The 12,709-nt window shown below is 45.4% G+C and overlaps 1 protein-coding gene and 1 pseudogene across 6 annotated transcripts in view; both read right to left on the bottom strand.

Annotated features, from left to right (window-relative positions):
• LOC139367858 (AT-rich interaction domain 4B) overlaps positions 1 to 12,709 on the bottom strand; it is a 167,817-nt gene that overhangs the window by 44,362 nt on the left and 110,746 nt on the right. For all 6 annotated transcript variants that reach the window (XM_071106192.1, XM_071106194.1, XM_071106195.1 and 3 more), the window contains exons 13-16: positions 10,713 to 10,807; positions 9,042 to 9,139; positions 7,486 to 7,735; positions 6,359 to 6,606 (exon numbers count right to left, since the gene is read on the bottom strand). In XM_071106192.1, coding sequence (XP_070962293.1) covers positions 6,359 to 6,606; positions 7,486 to 7,735; positions 9,042 to 9,139; positions 10,713 to 10,807 — 691 coding nt within the window. The remainder of the gene's footprint in view (positions 1 to 6,358; positions 6,607 to 7,485; positions 7,736 to 9,041; positions 9,140 to 10,712; positions 10,808 to 12,709) is intronic.
• Positions 6,666 to 7,374, bottom strand: LOC139367396 (mRNA decay activator protein ZFP36L3-like; annotated as a pseudogene).

The raw sequence follows: 12,709 nt of genomic DNA, 5'->3' as shown, positions 1-12,709 counted from the left end.
GTAGAGTGCCAGCTACAAGACACCGATGTAGAGTGCCAGCTACAAGACGCCGGACAAGACGCCGGTGTAGAGTGCCGGCTACAAGACGCCGGACAAGACGCCGGTGTAGAGTGCCAGCTACAAGACGCCGGTGTAGAGTGCCAGCTACAAGACGCCGGTGTAGAGTGCCAGCTACAAGACGCCGGTGTAGAGTGCCAGCTACAAGACGCCGGTGTAGAGTGCCTGTTACAAGACGCCGGTGTAGAGTGCCAGCTACAAGACGCAGGTGTAGAGTGCCTGTTACAAGACGCCGGTGTAGAGTGCCGGCTACAAGACACCGGTGTAGAGTGCCGGCTACAAGACGCCGGACAAGACGCCGGTGTAGAGTGCCGGCTACAAGACGCCGGTGTAGAGTGCCGGCTACAAGACGCCGGTGTAGAGTGCCAGCTACAAGACGCCGGTGTAGAGTGCCAGCTACAAGACGCCGGTGTAGAGTGCCAGCTACAAGACGCCGGTGTAGAGTGCCAGCTACAAGACGCCGGTGTAGAGCGCCAGCTACAAGACGCCGGTGTAGAGTGCCTGCTACAAGACGCCGGACAAGACTTCGGTGTAGAGTGCCAGCTACAAGACGCCGGTGTAGAGTGACGGCTTTTATTTTACCTTTATTTAACTAGGCAAGTCAGTTAAGAACAAATTCTTATTTTCAATGACGGCCTAGGAACAGTGTCAGCCTGTTCAGGGGCAGAACGACAGACCTTGTCAGCTCGGGGATTTGAACTTGCAACCTTCCGGTTAGTAGTCCAACGCTCTAACCACTAGGCTACCCTGCTGCCGGTGTACAGCGCTGTTATGGACAGTAATTCATAACACGATAACGACAAGTTGAACGATAAATGTGCACTGGCAATTTTTTATTACAACTACTACTCTGAATGTTGCAGTCATCAATTGTCCCATTAGCAATAGCTCATATTAGCAGACTTAAAATGTCACATTACTCTGGTAAAAGCTACTTATCGCCATTATCAATATCAGTAAAACGTCCTCGATTGGTTGGGTCGGTGTGGATCATTTTTTGGTTTATCGACCCAGCTCTACCCTGAATGTCTCGTTCAAGTAGGATCAGATATGGACTCCACAAACCCTGGTGACTCATTCATGCTTCAGTCTCTTTCTCATTTAAAACAGAATTGAACTGGAGAACCAACTTCTCTCAAAGAAAATGTCATATGTGACATAGAAACATTTATTCCAGTATTGTACCAAAACTGATTTGAAGTCAGTATTGTACCAAAACTGATTTGAAGTCACTATTGTCCAAAACTGATTTGAAGTCAGTATTGTACCAAAACTGATTTGAAGTCAGTATTGTACCAAAACTGATTTGAAGTCAGTATTGTCCAAAACTGATTTGATTTCGACAATGATCACTAACACATGATACATAACAGATTTTATTCCAGATCAAAACAAGGCTTAGTTGGCAGAGGGCGTGGCAGAGGTGACCCATTTTGGTAGAGTCGAGAAATGTGAGCATTTTTAAGCTAATTTCCTGTGATTCTACAATATTCTCCATGGAGTTGAGATACATTTTTAAAGCTAAGATCTTCGAATTCTACACATTTGGCAGTTTCAAAGCTAATTTCCTGTGATTCTACAATATTCTCCATGGAGTTGAGATACATTTTTAAAGCTAAGATCTTCGAATTCTACACATTTGGCAGTTTCAAAGCTAATTTCCTGTGATTCTACAATATTCTTCATGGAGTTGCAAGAAAACAGTTTTTAATTACATTTCCTGCCATCCCATTTTACCACAGCTACTCTACTGTGTTCTTTTGTTCAAACAAAATAACAAAATCAAAACTGCCAAAATCATTGTTATTGAAATGTTTTATTGTCCCTGATTGTCTATATTTTATTTTGGTGATTGTTTCGTTCTTAAAGTTTATATATTAAAAAGATATAGGTCTATTATAAGTTTCTACATACTTTATATCTGGGTTTTAGTCATTTAAGTTTACACTGAGAACGCTTAACCGTTGATTTATTTTATTTAATTATTATTCACTGTTTGGGCCCAAGGATTTCAATGGCATTAGACAGCATGTCAGACATTTACTTGAGACATACTGTACCAAACATAGTAGCTAGATGTAAAATAGCGTGAGTAAAACCTCCTCTGCAAAAAAAAAAAACGTCAAAATTAATTACAGATTTCTTGAGTCATCTTAAATTCATTCTGACAATTTTCAGGAAGTGATAATGGCTTTGTTCATATGGTGTCTCATGGGGGACAAACATTAGCAACTGCCACATCGAACCACACCTCTAACACTGAAATCTCGTTTTCCTTAAAGAATCCAGTCAAAACAAAATAAATGTCATTCTTTTGATAGATATTGTCATTCTCTTCCTTTACAAATAACTGTCTCAGATGCAGGACTAAACACAGCAAGAGGATATTGTCCTGATGTTTTTTGTTCAAGTAGAAAATCGTCTAGAATACAACAACGGTCAGAATGAAAACCAGAGGTCTGCAGTTGACTAGCTGACTGGGCAGCCTCAGCCGCGTGTCTGCCTAAACAGTCCTAATGAACGGAGAGATGGAAAAACAGAGAGATGGAGAGACAGAGATGTACCACAGCATGCACTTTAAATAGAGTAGAGGCCGTCAAGATTTGAGTTCTTAGAGCCGTCCCTGCTGCGGGCACTGGCTGAGACATGAAGAGGGGCACAGAAACTGTACTGGTGGGGCACAGAGGGTAGAGGGGTAGTAGAGCAGAGCTCAGCTAGAACAATAGAGGGGCAGTGGAGCTCAGCTAGAACAATAGAGGGTAGAGGGGTAGTAGAGCAGAGCTCAGCCAGAACAATAGAGAGTAGAGGTGTAGTAGAGTAGAGCTCAGCCAGAACAATAGAGAGTAGAGGGGTTGTAGAGTAGAGCTCAGCCAGAACAATAGACGGGAAGTAGAGCTCAGCTAGAACAATAGAGGGGCAGTAGAGCAGAGCTCAGCCAGAACAATAGAGAGTAGAGGTGCAGTAGAGTAGAGCTCAGCCAGAACAATAGAGAGTAGAGGGGTTGTAGAGTAGAGCTCTGCCAGAACAATAGAAGGGAAGTAGAGCTCAGCTAGAACAATAGAGGGGCAGTAGAGCTCAGCTAGAACAATAGAGGGGCAGTGGAGCTCAGCTAGAACAATAAACGGGCAGTAGAGCTCAGCTAGAACAATAGAGGGGCAGTAGAGCTCAGCTAGAACAATATAGGGGCAGTAGAGCTCAACCAGAACAATAGACGGGCAGTAGAGCTCAGCTAGAACAATAGAGGGGCAGTAGAGCTCAGCCAGAACAATAGAGAGTAGAGGGGTAGTAGAGTAGAGCTCAGCTAGAACAATAGAGGGGTAGTAGAGCTCAGCTAGAACAATATAGGGGCAGTAGAGCTCAGCCAGAACAATAGACGGGCAGTAGAGCTCAGCTAGAACAATAGAGGGGCAGTAGAGCTCAGCCAGAACAATAGAGAGTAGAGGGGTAGTAGAGCTCAGCCAGAACAATAGAGGGGCAGTAGAACTCATCCAGAACAATATAGGGGAAGTAGAGCTCAGCCAGAACAATAGAGAGTAGAGGGGTAGTAGAGTAGAGCTCAGCCAGAACAATAGAGGGGCAGTAGAGCAGGGCTCAGCCAGAACAATAGAGGGTGGAGGTGTAGTAGAGTAGAGCTCAGCCAGAACAATAAAGGGTGGAGGGGTAGTAGAGTATAGCTCAGCCAGAACAATAGAGGGGCAGTAGAGTTTAGCCAGAACAATATAGGGGCAGTAGAGCACAGCCAGAACAATAGAGGGGCAGTAGAGTAGAGCTCAGCCAGAACAATAGAGGGGTAGTAGAGTAGAGCTCAGCCAGAACAATAGAGGGTAGAGGGGTAGTAGAGTATAGCTCAGCCAGAACAATAGAGGGGCAGTAGAGTTTAGCCAGAACAATATAGGGGCAGTAGAGCACAGCCAGAACAATAGAGGGGCAGTAGAGTAGAGCTCAGCTAGAACAATATAGGGGCAGTAGAGCTCAGCCAGAACAATAGACGGGCAGTAGAGCTCAGCTAGAACAATAGAGGGGCAGTAGAGCTCAGCCAGAACAATAGAGAGTAGAGGGGTAGTAGAGCTCAGCCAGAACAATAGAGGGGCAGTAGAACTCATCCAGAACAATATAGGGGAAGTAGAGCTCAGCCAGAACAATAGAGAGTAGAGGGGTAGTAGAGTAGAGCTCAGCCAGAACAATAGAGGGGCAGTAGAGCAGGGCTCAGCCAGAACAATAGAGGGTGGAGGTGTAGTAGAGTAGAGCTCAGCCAGAACAATAAAGGGTGGAGGGGTAGTAGATTATAGCTCAGCCAGAACAATAGAGGGGCAGTAGAGTTTAGCCAGAACAATATAGGGGCAGTAGAGCACAGCCAGAACAATAGAGGGGCAGTAGAGTAGAGCTCAGCCAGAACAATAGAGGGGTAGTAGAGTAGAGCTCAGCCAGAACAATAGAGGGTAGAGGGGTAGTAGAGTAGAGCTCAGCCAGAACAAAAGAGGGTAGAGTGGTAGTAGAGTAGAGCTCAGCCAGAACAATAGAGGGGCAGTAGAGCTCAGCCAGAACAATAGAGGGGCAGTAGAGCTCAGCTAGAACAATAGAGGGGCAGTAGAGCTCAGCTAGAACAATAGAGGGGCAGTAGAGCTCAGCTAGAACAATAGAGAGTAGAGGGGTAGTAGAGTAGAGCTCATCCAGAACAATAGAGGGGCAGTAGAGCTCAGCTAGAACAATAGAGGGGCAGTAGAGCTCAGCTAGAACAATAGAGGGTAGAGGGGTAGTAGAGTAGAGCTCAGCCAGAACAATAGAGGGGTAGTAGAGTAGAGCTCAGCCAGAACAATAGAGGGGTAGTAGAGTAGAGCTCAGCCAGAACAATAGAGAGTAGAGGGGTAGTAGAGTAGAGCTCAGCCAGAACAATAGAGGATAGAGTGGTAGTAGAGTAGAGCTCAGCCAGAACAATAGAGGGGCAGTAGAGCTCAGCCAGAACAATAGAGGGTAGAGGGGTAGTAGAGTAGAGCTCAGCCAGAACAATAGAGGGGCAGTAGAGCTCAGCCAGAACAATAGAGGGTAGAGGAGTAGTAGAGTAGAGCTCAGCCAGAACAATAGAGAGTAGAGGGGCAGTAAAGCAGAGCCCAGCCAGAACAATAGAGGGGTAGTAGAGCAGAGCTCAGCCAGAACAATAGAGGGGTAGTAGAGCAGAGCTCAGCCAGAACAATAGAGGGTAGAGGGGCAGTAAAGCAGAACTCAGCCAGAACAATAGAGGGGTAGTAGAGTAGAGCTCAGCCAGAACAATAGAGGGGTAGTAGAGCAGAGCTCAGCCAGAACAATAGAGGGGTAGTAGAGCAGAGCTCAGCCAGAACAATAGAGGGTAGAGGGGCAGTAAAGTAGAGCTCAGCCAGAACAATAGAGGGTAGAGGAGCAGTAAAGCAGAGCTCAGCCAGAACAATAGAGGGGTAGTAGAGCAGAGCTCAGCCAGAACAATAGAGGGTAGAGGGGCAGTAAAGTAGAGCTCAGCCAGAACAATAGAGAGTAGAGGGGCAGTAAAGCAGAGCCCAGCCAGAACAATATAGAGTAGAGGTGTAGTAGAGTAGAGCTCAGCCAGAACAATAGAGAGTAGAGGTGTAGTAGAGTAGAGCTCAGCCAGAACAATAGAGGGTAGAGGGCAGTAAAGCAGAGCCCAGCCAGGGTAATATAGGGGTAGTAGAGCAGAGCCCAGCCAGGGTAATAGAGGGGTAGTAGAGCAGAGCCCAGCCAGGGTCCAGGAGGGAAGCTGCCGGTCTACAGCAGGTTAACCGTGGTTAAAGAGGGTCAACTACCTAATGAAGCTAGCTAGCAGACTCACAGCCGCAACTCTTTAGCTGACAGGGAATGCCTATAGTATTATGTCATTATGTTAAAGGCAACATAAGTATCAAAAGTGAAAAATATATATTTCAAATGGAAAATGCTATTTTTGCATAGATACCGAGTACTGGCATATTCCATGTTCTCTGCACTTTCAAGGACCTGTCTTCTGCTACTGATTAATGTTCTACAATAATTGGAAGTTTAGTTAATGAATACACGACTGAATGATATTGGGTCTACTATTCCATCAGAATGTCGTTGAACCCGATCGGTTGAAGACTTCCACAAATACAGACACATCCTAAGGATATCACCACTAGGGTTGCAAAATTCCAGAAACTTCCCTAAATAAGCTTTTCCAGAAATCCTGGAATTCCCTTCCTCCAATTGATTTCAGGAAAGTTTCTGTAATTGTGCAACCCCCCCCCATCAACAGCACAGTCTACTACCCCAGCCCCAGGGGGATAGAACCACCTACCCAGAGCCAGAAATGTCCTCCTCCTTCCCAGCCTCCTGCTCCTCATCGTAAGGCTCCAGCTTCACTCCCTCCTCTCTGAGGCGAGCAAATGAAGGGCCGTCTTCATCATCAGAGCCGTGCTTGTGATGGTCGTTTCCTTCCTCATCATCAACACCATCATCATCATCACCACCTTCTCTCTCAGTCTTCTGCTGCTCAGCCTTCAGAGATTCCAGCTCTGGTTTGTTCCGGGTGAGCTCAGTCTCCTCCTGTGGGGAGGGATATGATGTCCTTACTTCATACCCTGTTAATCAATCATTATACTACCTCACGCTAAACATGATCCTGATGCCAAAGATGCTAAAGATGATCCTGACGCCAAAGATGATCCTGAAGCTAAAGATGATCCTGATGCCAAAGATGCTAAAGATTATCCTGACGCCAAAGATGATCCTGAAGCCAAAGATGATCCTGACGCTAAAGATGATCCTGACGCTAAAGATGATCTTGATGTTAAAGATGATCCTGACGCTAAAGATGATCCTGATGCCAAAGATGCTAAAGATGATCCTGACGCTAAAGATGATCCTGATGCCAAAGATGATCCTGATGCTAAAGATGATCCTGATGCCAAAAATGCTAAAGATGATCCTGACGCTAAAGATGATCCTGAAGCTAAAGAGGATCCTGATGCCAAAGATGACCCTGATGCAAAAGATGATCCTGACGCTAAAGATGATCCTGATGCTAAAGACTATCCTGAAGGCCAAAAATGCTAAAGAGGATCCTGACGCTAAAGATGATCCTGACGCTAAAGATGATCCTGACGCTAAAGATGATCCTGACGCTAAAGATGATCCTGATGCAAAAGATGATCCTGACGCTAAAGATGATCCTGATGCTAAAGATGATCCTGACGCTAAAGATGATCCTGATGCTAAAGATGATCCTGACGCTAAAGATGATCCTGACGCTAAAGATGATCCTGACGCTAAAGATGATCCTGATGCAAAAGATGATCCTGACGCTAAAGATGATCCTGATGTTGTTGGGAACTGGGATGGGTGCTTATACTGACAGCGAGAGAGAGAGAGAGAGAGAGAGAGTGAGAGAGAGAGAGGGGGGGGGGGGGGGAGAGAGTCCAGTACCTTGCAGACGATGGGCTGAGTGCTGCTGGTCTCTGAGCAGCACAGGTTCTCTCTCTCAGAGTAGCAGGCTTTCCGTTTCTGCTCCTCTGCTGAGCTTGATGAGGCTACAGGGGGGACAGAACTGTCTCCCCCTGCCTCCCCCGTCTCCCCCTCAGCCTTGCACCCCTCTGCCTTGGGCTGCTTCAGTGGAAGGTCCATGCGGAAAGTGATGGCGCAGGAGGTGCAGTACTCCTCAAACCCATACAGGTACCTGAGGAGGAGGATTACCACACCATAACAACAATACAGGTACCTGAGGATTACCACCACACCATAACAACAATACAGGTACCTGAGGATTACCACCACACCATAACAACAATACAGGTACCTGAGGATTACCACCACACTATAACAACAATACAGGTACCTGAGGATACCACACCATAACAACAATACAGGTAACTGAGGATTACCACCACACCATAACAACAATACAGGTACATGAGGATTACCACCACACCATAACAACAATACAGGTACCTGAGGAGGATTACCACCACACCATAACATCAATACAGGTACCTGAGGAGAATTACCACACCATAACAACAATACAGGTACCTGAGGATACCACACCATAACAACAATACAGGTACCTGAGGATTACCACACCATAACAACAATACAGGTACCTGAGGAGAATTACCACACCATAACAACAATACAGGTACCCGAGGAGATTTACCTCACCATAACAACAATACAGGTACCTGAGGATTACCACACCATAACAACAATACAGGTACCTGAGGATACCACACCATAACAACAATACAGGTAACTGAGGATTACCACCACACCATAACAACAATACAGGTACATGAGGATTACCACCACACCATAACAACAATACAGGTACCTGAGGAGGATTACCACCACACCATAACATCAATACAGGTACCTGAGGAGAATTACCACACCATAACAACAATACAGGTACCTGAGGATACCACACCATAACAACAATACAGGTACCTGAGGATTACCACACCATAACAACAATACAGGTACCTGAGGAGAATTACCACACCATAACAACAATACAGGTACCCGAGGAGATTTACCTCACCATAACAACAATACAGGTACCTGAGGATTACCACACCATAACAACAATACAGGTACCTGAGGAGATTTACCACACCATAACAACAATACAGGTACCCGAGGAGATTTACCTCACCATAACAACAATACAGGTACCTGAGGATTACCACCACACCATAACAACAAAACAGGTACCTGAGGATACCACACCATAACAACAATACAGGTACCTGAGGATTACCACCACACCATAACAACAATACAGGTACATGAGGATTACCACCACACCATAACAACAATACAGGTACCTGAGGAGATTTACCACACCATAAGAACAATACAGGTACCTGAGGATACCACACCAGACACAGCCTGATTGTATCAATATCACCACAGCGACTCAAGAGGGGTCCCACTAAAATGTACGGTATCAGTGGTAAACAGATCAATAGGCTCTCACTACGTACTTGCGGTAAGCACATTTGACATTGTAGCCGGCGGCAGAGTTGAGAACAGGGATTCCCAGAGCTTGGTAGACAGTCTTCCATACGGATCCACTCTCAATCTGCTCCAGACATGAGAGGACATGACACAGAGGGGACAGGACACAGAGGACAGGACACAGAGTGAAACAGGGAACAAGAGATACATGTTTGTCAGAGAGAAAGACAATGTGTCTGACTAGAAGATGAACTAAAAACAAAGGCTGGTGAAATCTAAATGGAACTACAGCACATCAATATATCACAGGGAACTACATCACATCAATATATCACAGGGAACTACATCACATCAATACATCGCAGGGAACTACAGCACATCAATACATCACAGGGAACTACAGCACATCAATACATCACAGGGAACTACATCACATCAATACATCACAGGGAACTACATCGCAGGGAACTACATCACAGGGAACTACATCACATCAATACATCACAGGGAACTACATCACATCAATACATCACAGGGAACTACATCACATCAATACATCACAGGGAACTACATCACATCAATACATCACAGGGAACTACATCGCAGGGAACTACAGCACATCAATACATCACAGGGAACTACATCACATTAATACATCGCAGGGAACTACATCGCAGGGAACTACATCACATCAATACATCACAGGGAACTACAGCACATCAATACATCACAGGGAACTACATCGCAGGGAACTACAGCACATCAATACATCACAGGGAACTACATCACATTAATACATCGCAGGGAACTACATCGCAGGGAACTACATCACATCAATACATCACAGGGAACTACAGCACATCAATACATCACAGGGAACTACATCGCAGGGAACTACAGCACATCAATACATCACAGGGAACTACATCACCTCAATATATCACAGGGAACTACATCACATCAATACATCACAGGGAACTACATCACATCAATATATCACAGGGAACTACATCGCAGGGAACTACATCGCAGGGAACTACAGCACATCAATACATCACAGGGAACTACATCACATCAATACATCACAGGGAACTACATCGCAGGGAACTACATCGCAGGGAACTACAGCACATCAATACATCACAGGGAACTACATCACATCAATACATCACAGGGAACTACATCACATCAATACATCACAGGGAACTACAGCACATCAATACATCACAGGGAACTACATCGCAGGGAACTACAGCACATCAATACATCACAGGGAACTACATCACATCAATACATCACAGGGAACTACATCACATCAATATATCACAGGGAACTACATCGCAGGGAACTACATCGCAGGGAACTACAGCACATCAATACATCACAGGGAACTACATCACATCAATACATCACAGGGAACTACATCACAGGGAACTACAGCACATCAATACATCACAGGGAACTACATCACATCAATACATCACAGGGAACTACATCGCAGGGAACTACAGCACATCAATACATCACAGGGAACTACATCACATCAATACATCACACGGAACTACATCGCAGGGAACTACAGCACATCAATACATCACAGGGAACTACATCACATCAATACATCACAGGGTCCAATTAGAAGTGAGGGTTAAGATGTGGAACACCAATGAACGTCATGATAAATGTGTGGTACTCACATCATGGAAGCCTCCCAGTTGGTGCACCAGTCTGTAGAGCTTAAAGAGGTCCAGGTTCCTGTAGCCCAGCACAGGCTTCTTGTTGATGGGGGTTCCTACAGGAGGATAAACACAACCTAACGCTTAGTCCCTGAAAGCCCAGTATAGATTATCTCAGAAGTATTGCGCATGTTGTATTTGTGCTTCCCATTACTTTATTGTTTATAAACTCAGCAAAAAAAGAAACGTCCTCTCACTGTCAACTGCGTTTATTTTCAGCAAACTTAACGTGTAAATATTTGTATGAACATAACAAGATTTAACAACTGAGACATAAACTGAACAAGTTCCACAGACATGTGACTAACAGAAATTGAATAATGTGTCCCTGAACAAAGGGGGGTCAAAATCAAAAGTAACAGTCAGTATCTGGTGTGGCCACCAGCTGCATTAAGTACGGCAGTGCATCTCCTCCTCATGGACTGCACCAGATTTGCCAGTTCTTGCTGTGAGATGTTACCCCACTCTTCCACCAAGGCACCTGCACGTTCCGGGACATTTCTGGGGGGAATGGCCCTAGCCCTCACCCTCCGATCCAACAGGTCCCAGACGTGCTCAATGGAATTGAGATCCGGGCTCTTCGCTGGCCATGGCAGAACACTGACATTCCTGTCTTGCAGGAAATCACGCACAGAACAAGCAGTATGGCTGGTGGCATTGTCATGCTGGAGGGTCATGTCAGGATGAGCCTGCAGGAAGGGTACCACATGAGGGAGGAGAATGTCTTCCCTGTAACGCACAGCGTTGAGATTGCCTGCAATGACAACAAGCTCAGTCCGATGATGCTGTGACACACCGCCCTAGACCTTGACGGAACAGATCGATCCCGTTCCAGAGTACAGGCCTCGGTGTAACGCTCATTCCTTCGACGGTAAACACGAAACCGAATATCACCCCTGACAAAACCACCAGTTTTGGAGCACTTTTTGCAGGTCATTTCTGGTCCAGCGACGGTGGGTTTGTGTACAAAGGCGACGTTGCCGGTGATGTCTGGTGAGGACCTGCCTTGTAACTCGGGCAGTTGTTGTTGCCATCCTGTACCTGTCCCGCAGGTGTGTTGTTCAGATGTACCGATCCTGTGCAGGTGTTGTTACGTGTGGTCTAGCTGTCCGTCCTGTCTCCCTGTAGCATCTTAGGCGTCTCAGAGTACAAACATTGCAAATTATTGCACTGGCCACATCTGCAGCCCTCCTTGCAGCATGCCTAAGGCACGTTCACACAGGTGAGCAGGGACCCTGGGCATCTTTCTTTTGGTGTTTTTCAGAGTCAGTAGAAAGACCTCTTTAGACCTCTTAAAATTCAGTGTTCCTCAAGGTTCCGATTTAGGACCACTATTGTTTTCACTATATATTTTACCTCTTGGGGATGTCATTTGAAAACGTAATGTTAACTTTCACTGCTATGCGGATGACACACAACTGTACATTTCGATGAAACATGGTGAAGCCCCAAAATTGCCCTCGCTAGAAGCATTTGTTTCAGACATAAGGAAGTGGATGGCTGCAAACTTTCTACTTTTAAACTCGGACAATACAGAGATGCTTGTTCTAGGTCCCAAGAAACAAAGAGATATTCTGTTGAATCTGACAATTAATCTTGATGGTTGTACAGTCATCTCAAATAAAACTGTGAAGGACCTCTGCGTTACTCTGGACCCTGATCTCTCTTTTGAAGAACATATCAAGACCATTTCAAGGACAGCTTTTTTCCATCTACGTAACATTGCAAAAATCAGAAACTTTCTGTCCAAAAATGATGCAGAAAAATGTATCCATGCTTTTGTTACTTCTAGATTAGACTACTGCAATGCTCTACTTTCCGGCTACCCGGATAAAGCACTAAATAAACTTCAGTTAGTGCTAAATACGGCTGCTAGAATCCTGACTAGAACCGAAAAATTTGATCATATTACTCCAGTGCTAGCCTCCCAACACTAGCTTCCTGTTAAGGCAAGGGCT

The sequence above is a fragment of the Oncorhynchus clarkii genome, chromosome 16 (genome assembly GCF_045791955.1).
Source record: "Oncorhynchus clarkii lewisi isolate Uvic-CL-2024 chromosome 16, UVic_Ocla_1.0, whole genome shotgun sequence".
NCBI classification, from domain to species: domain Eukaryota; kingdom Metazoa; phylum Chordata; class Actinopteri; order Salmoniformes; family Salmonidae; genus Oncorhynchus; species Oncorhynchus clarkii.
The sequence above is the reverse complement of the archived record's forward strand: the minus strand, read 5'-3'. Positions and strand labels throughout refer to the sequence as shown.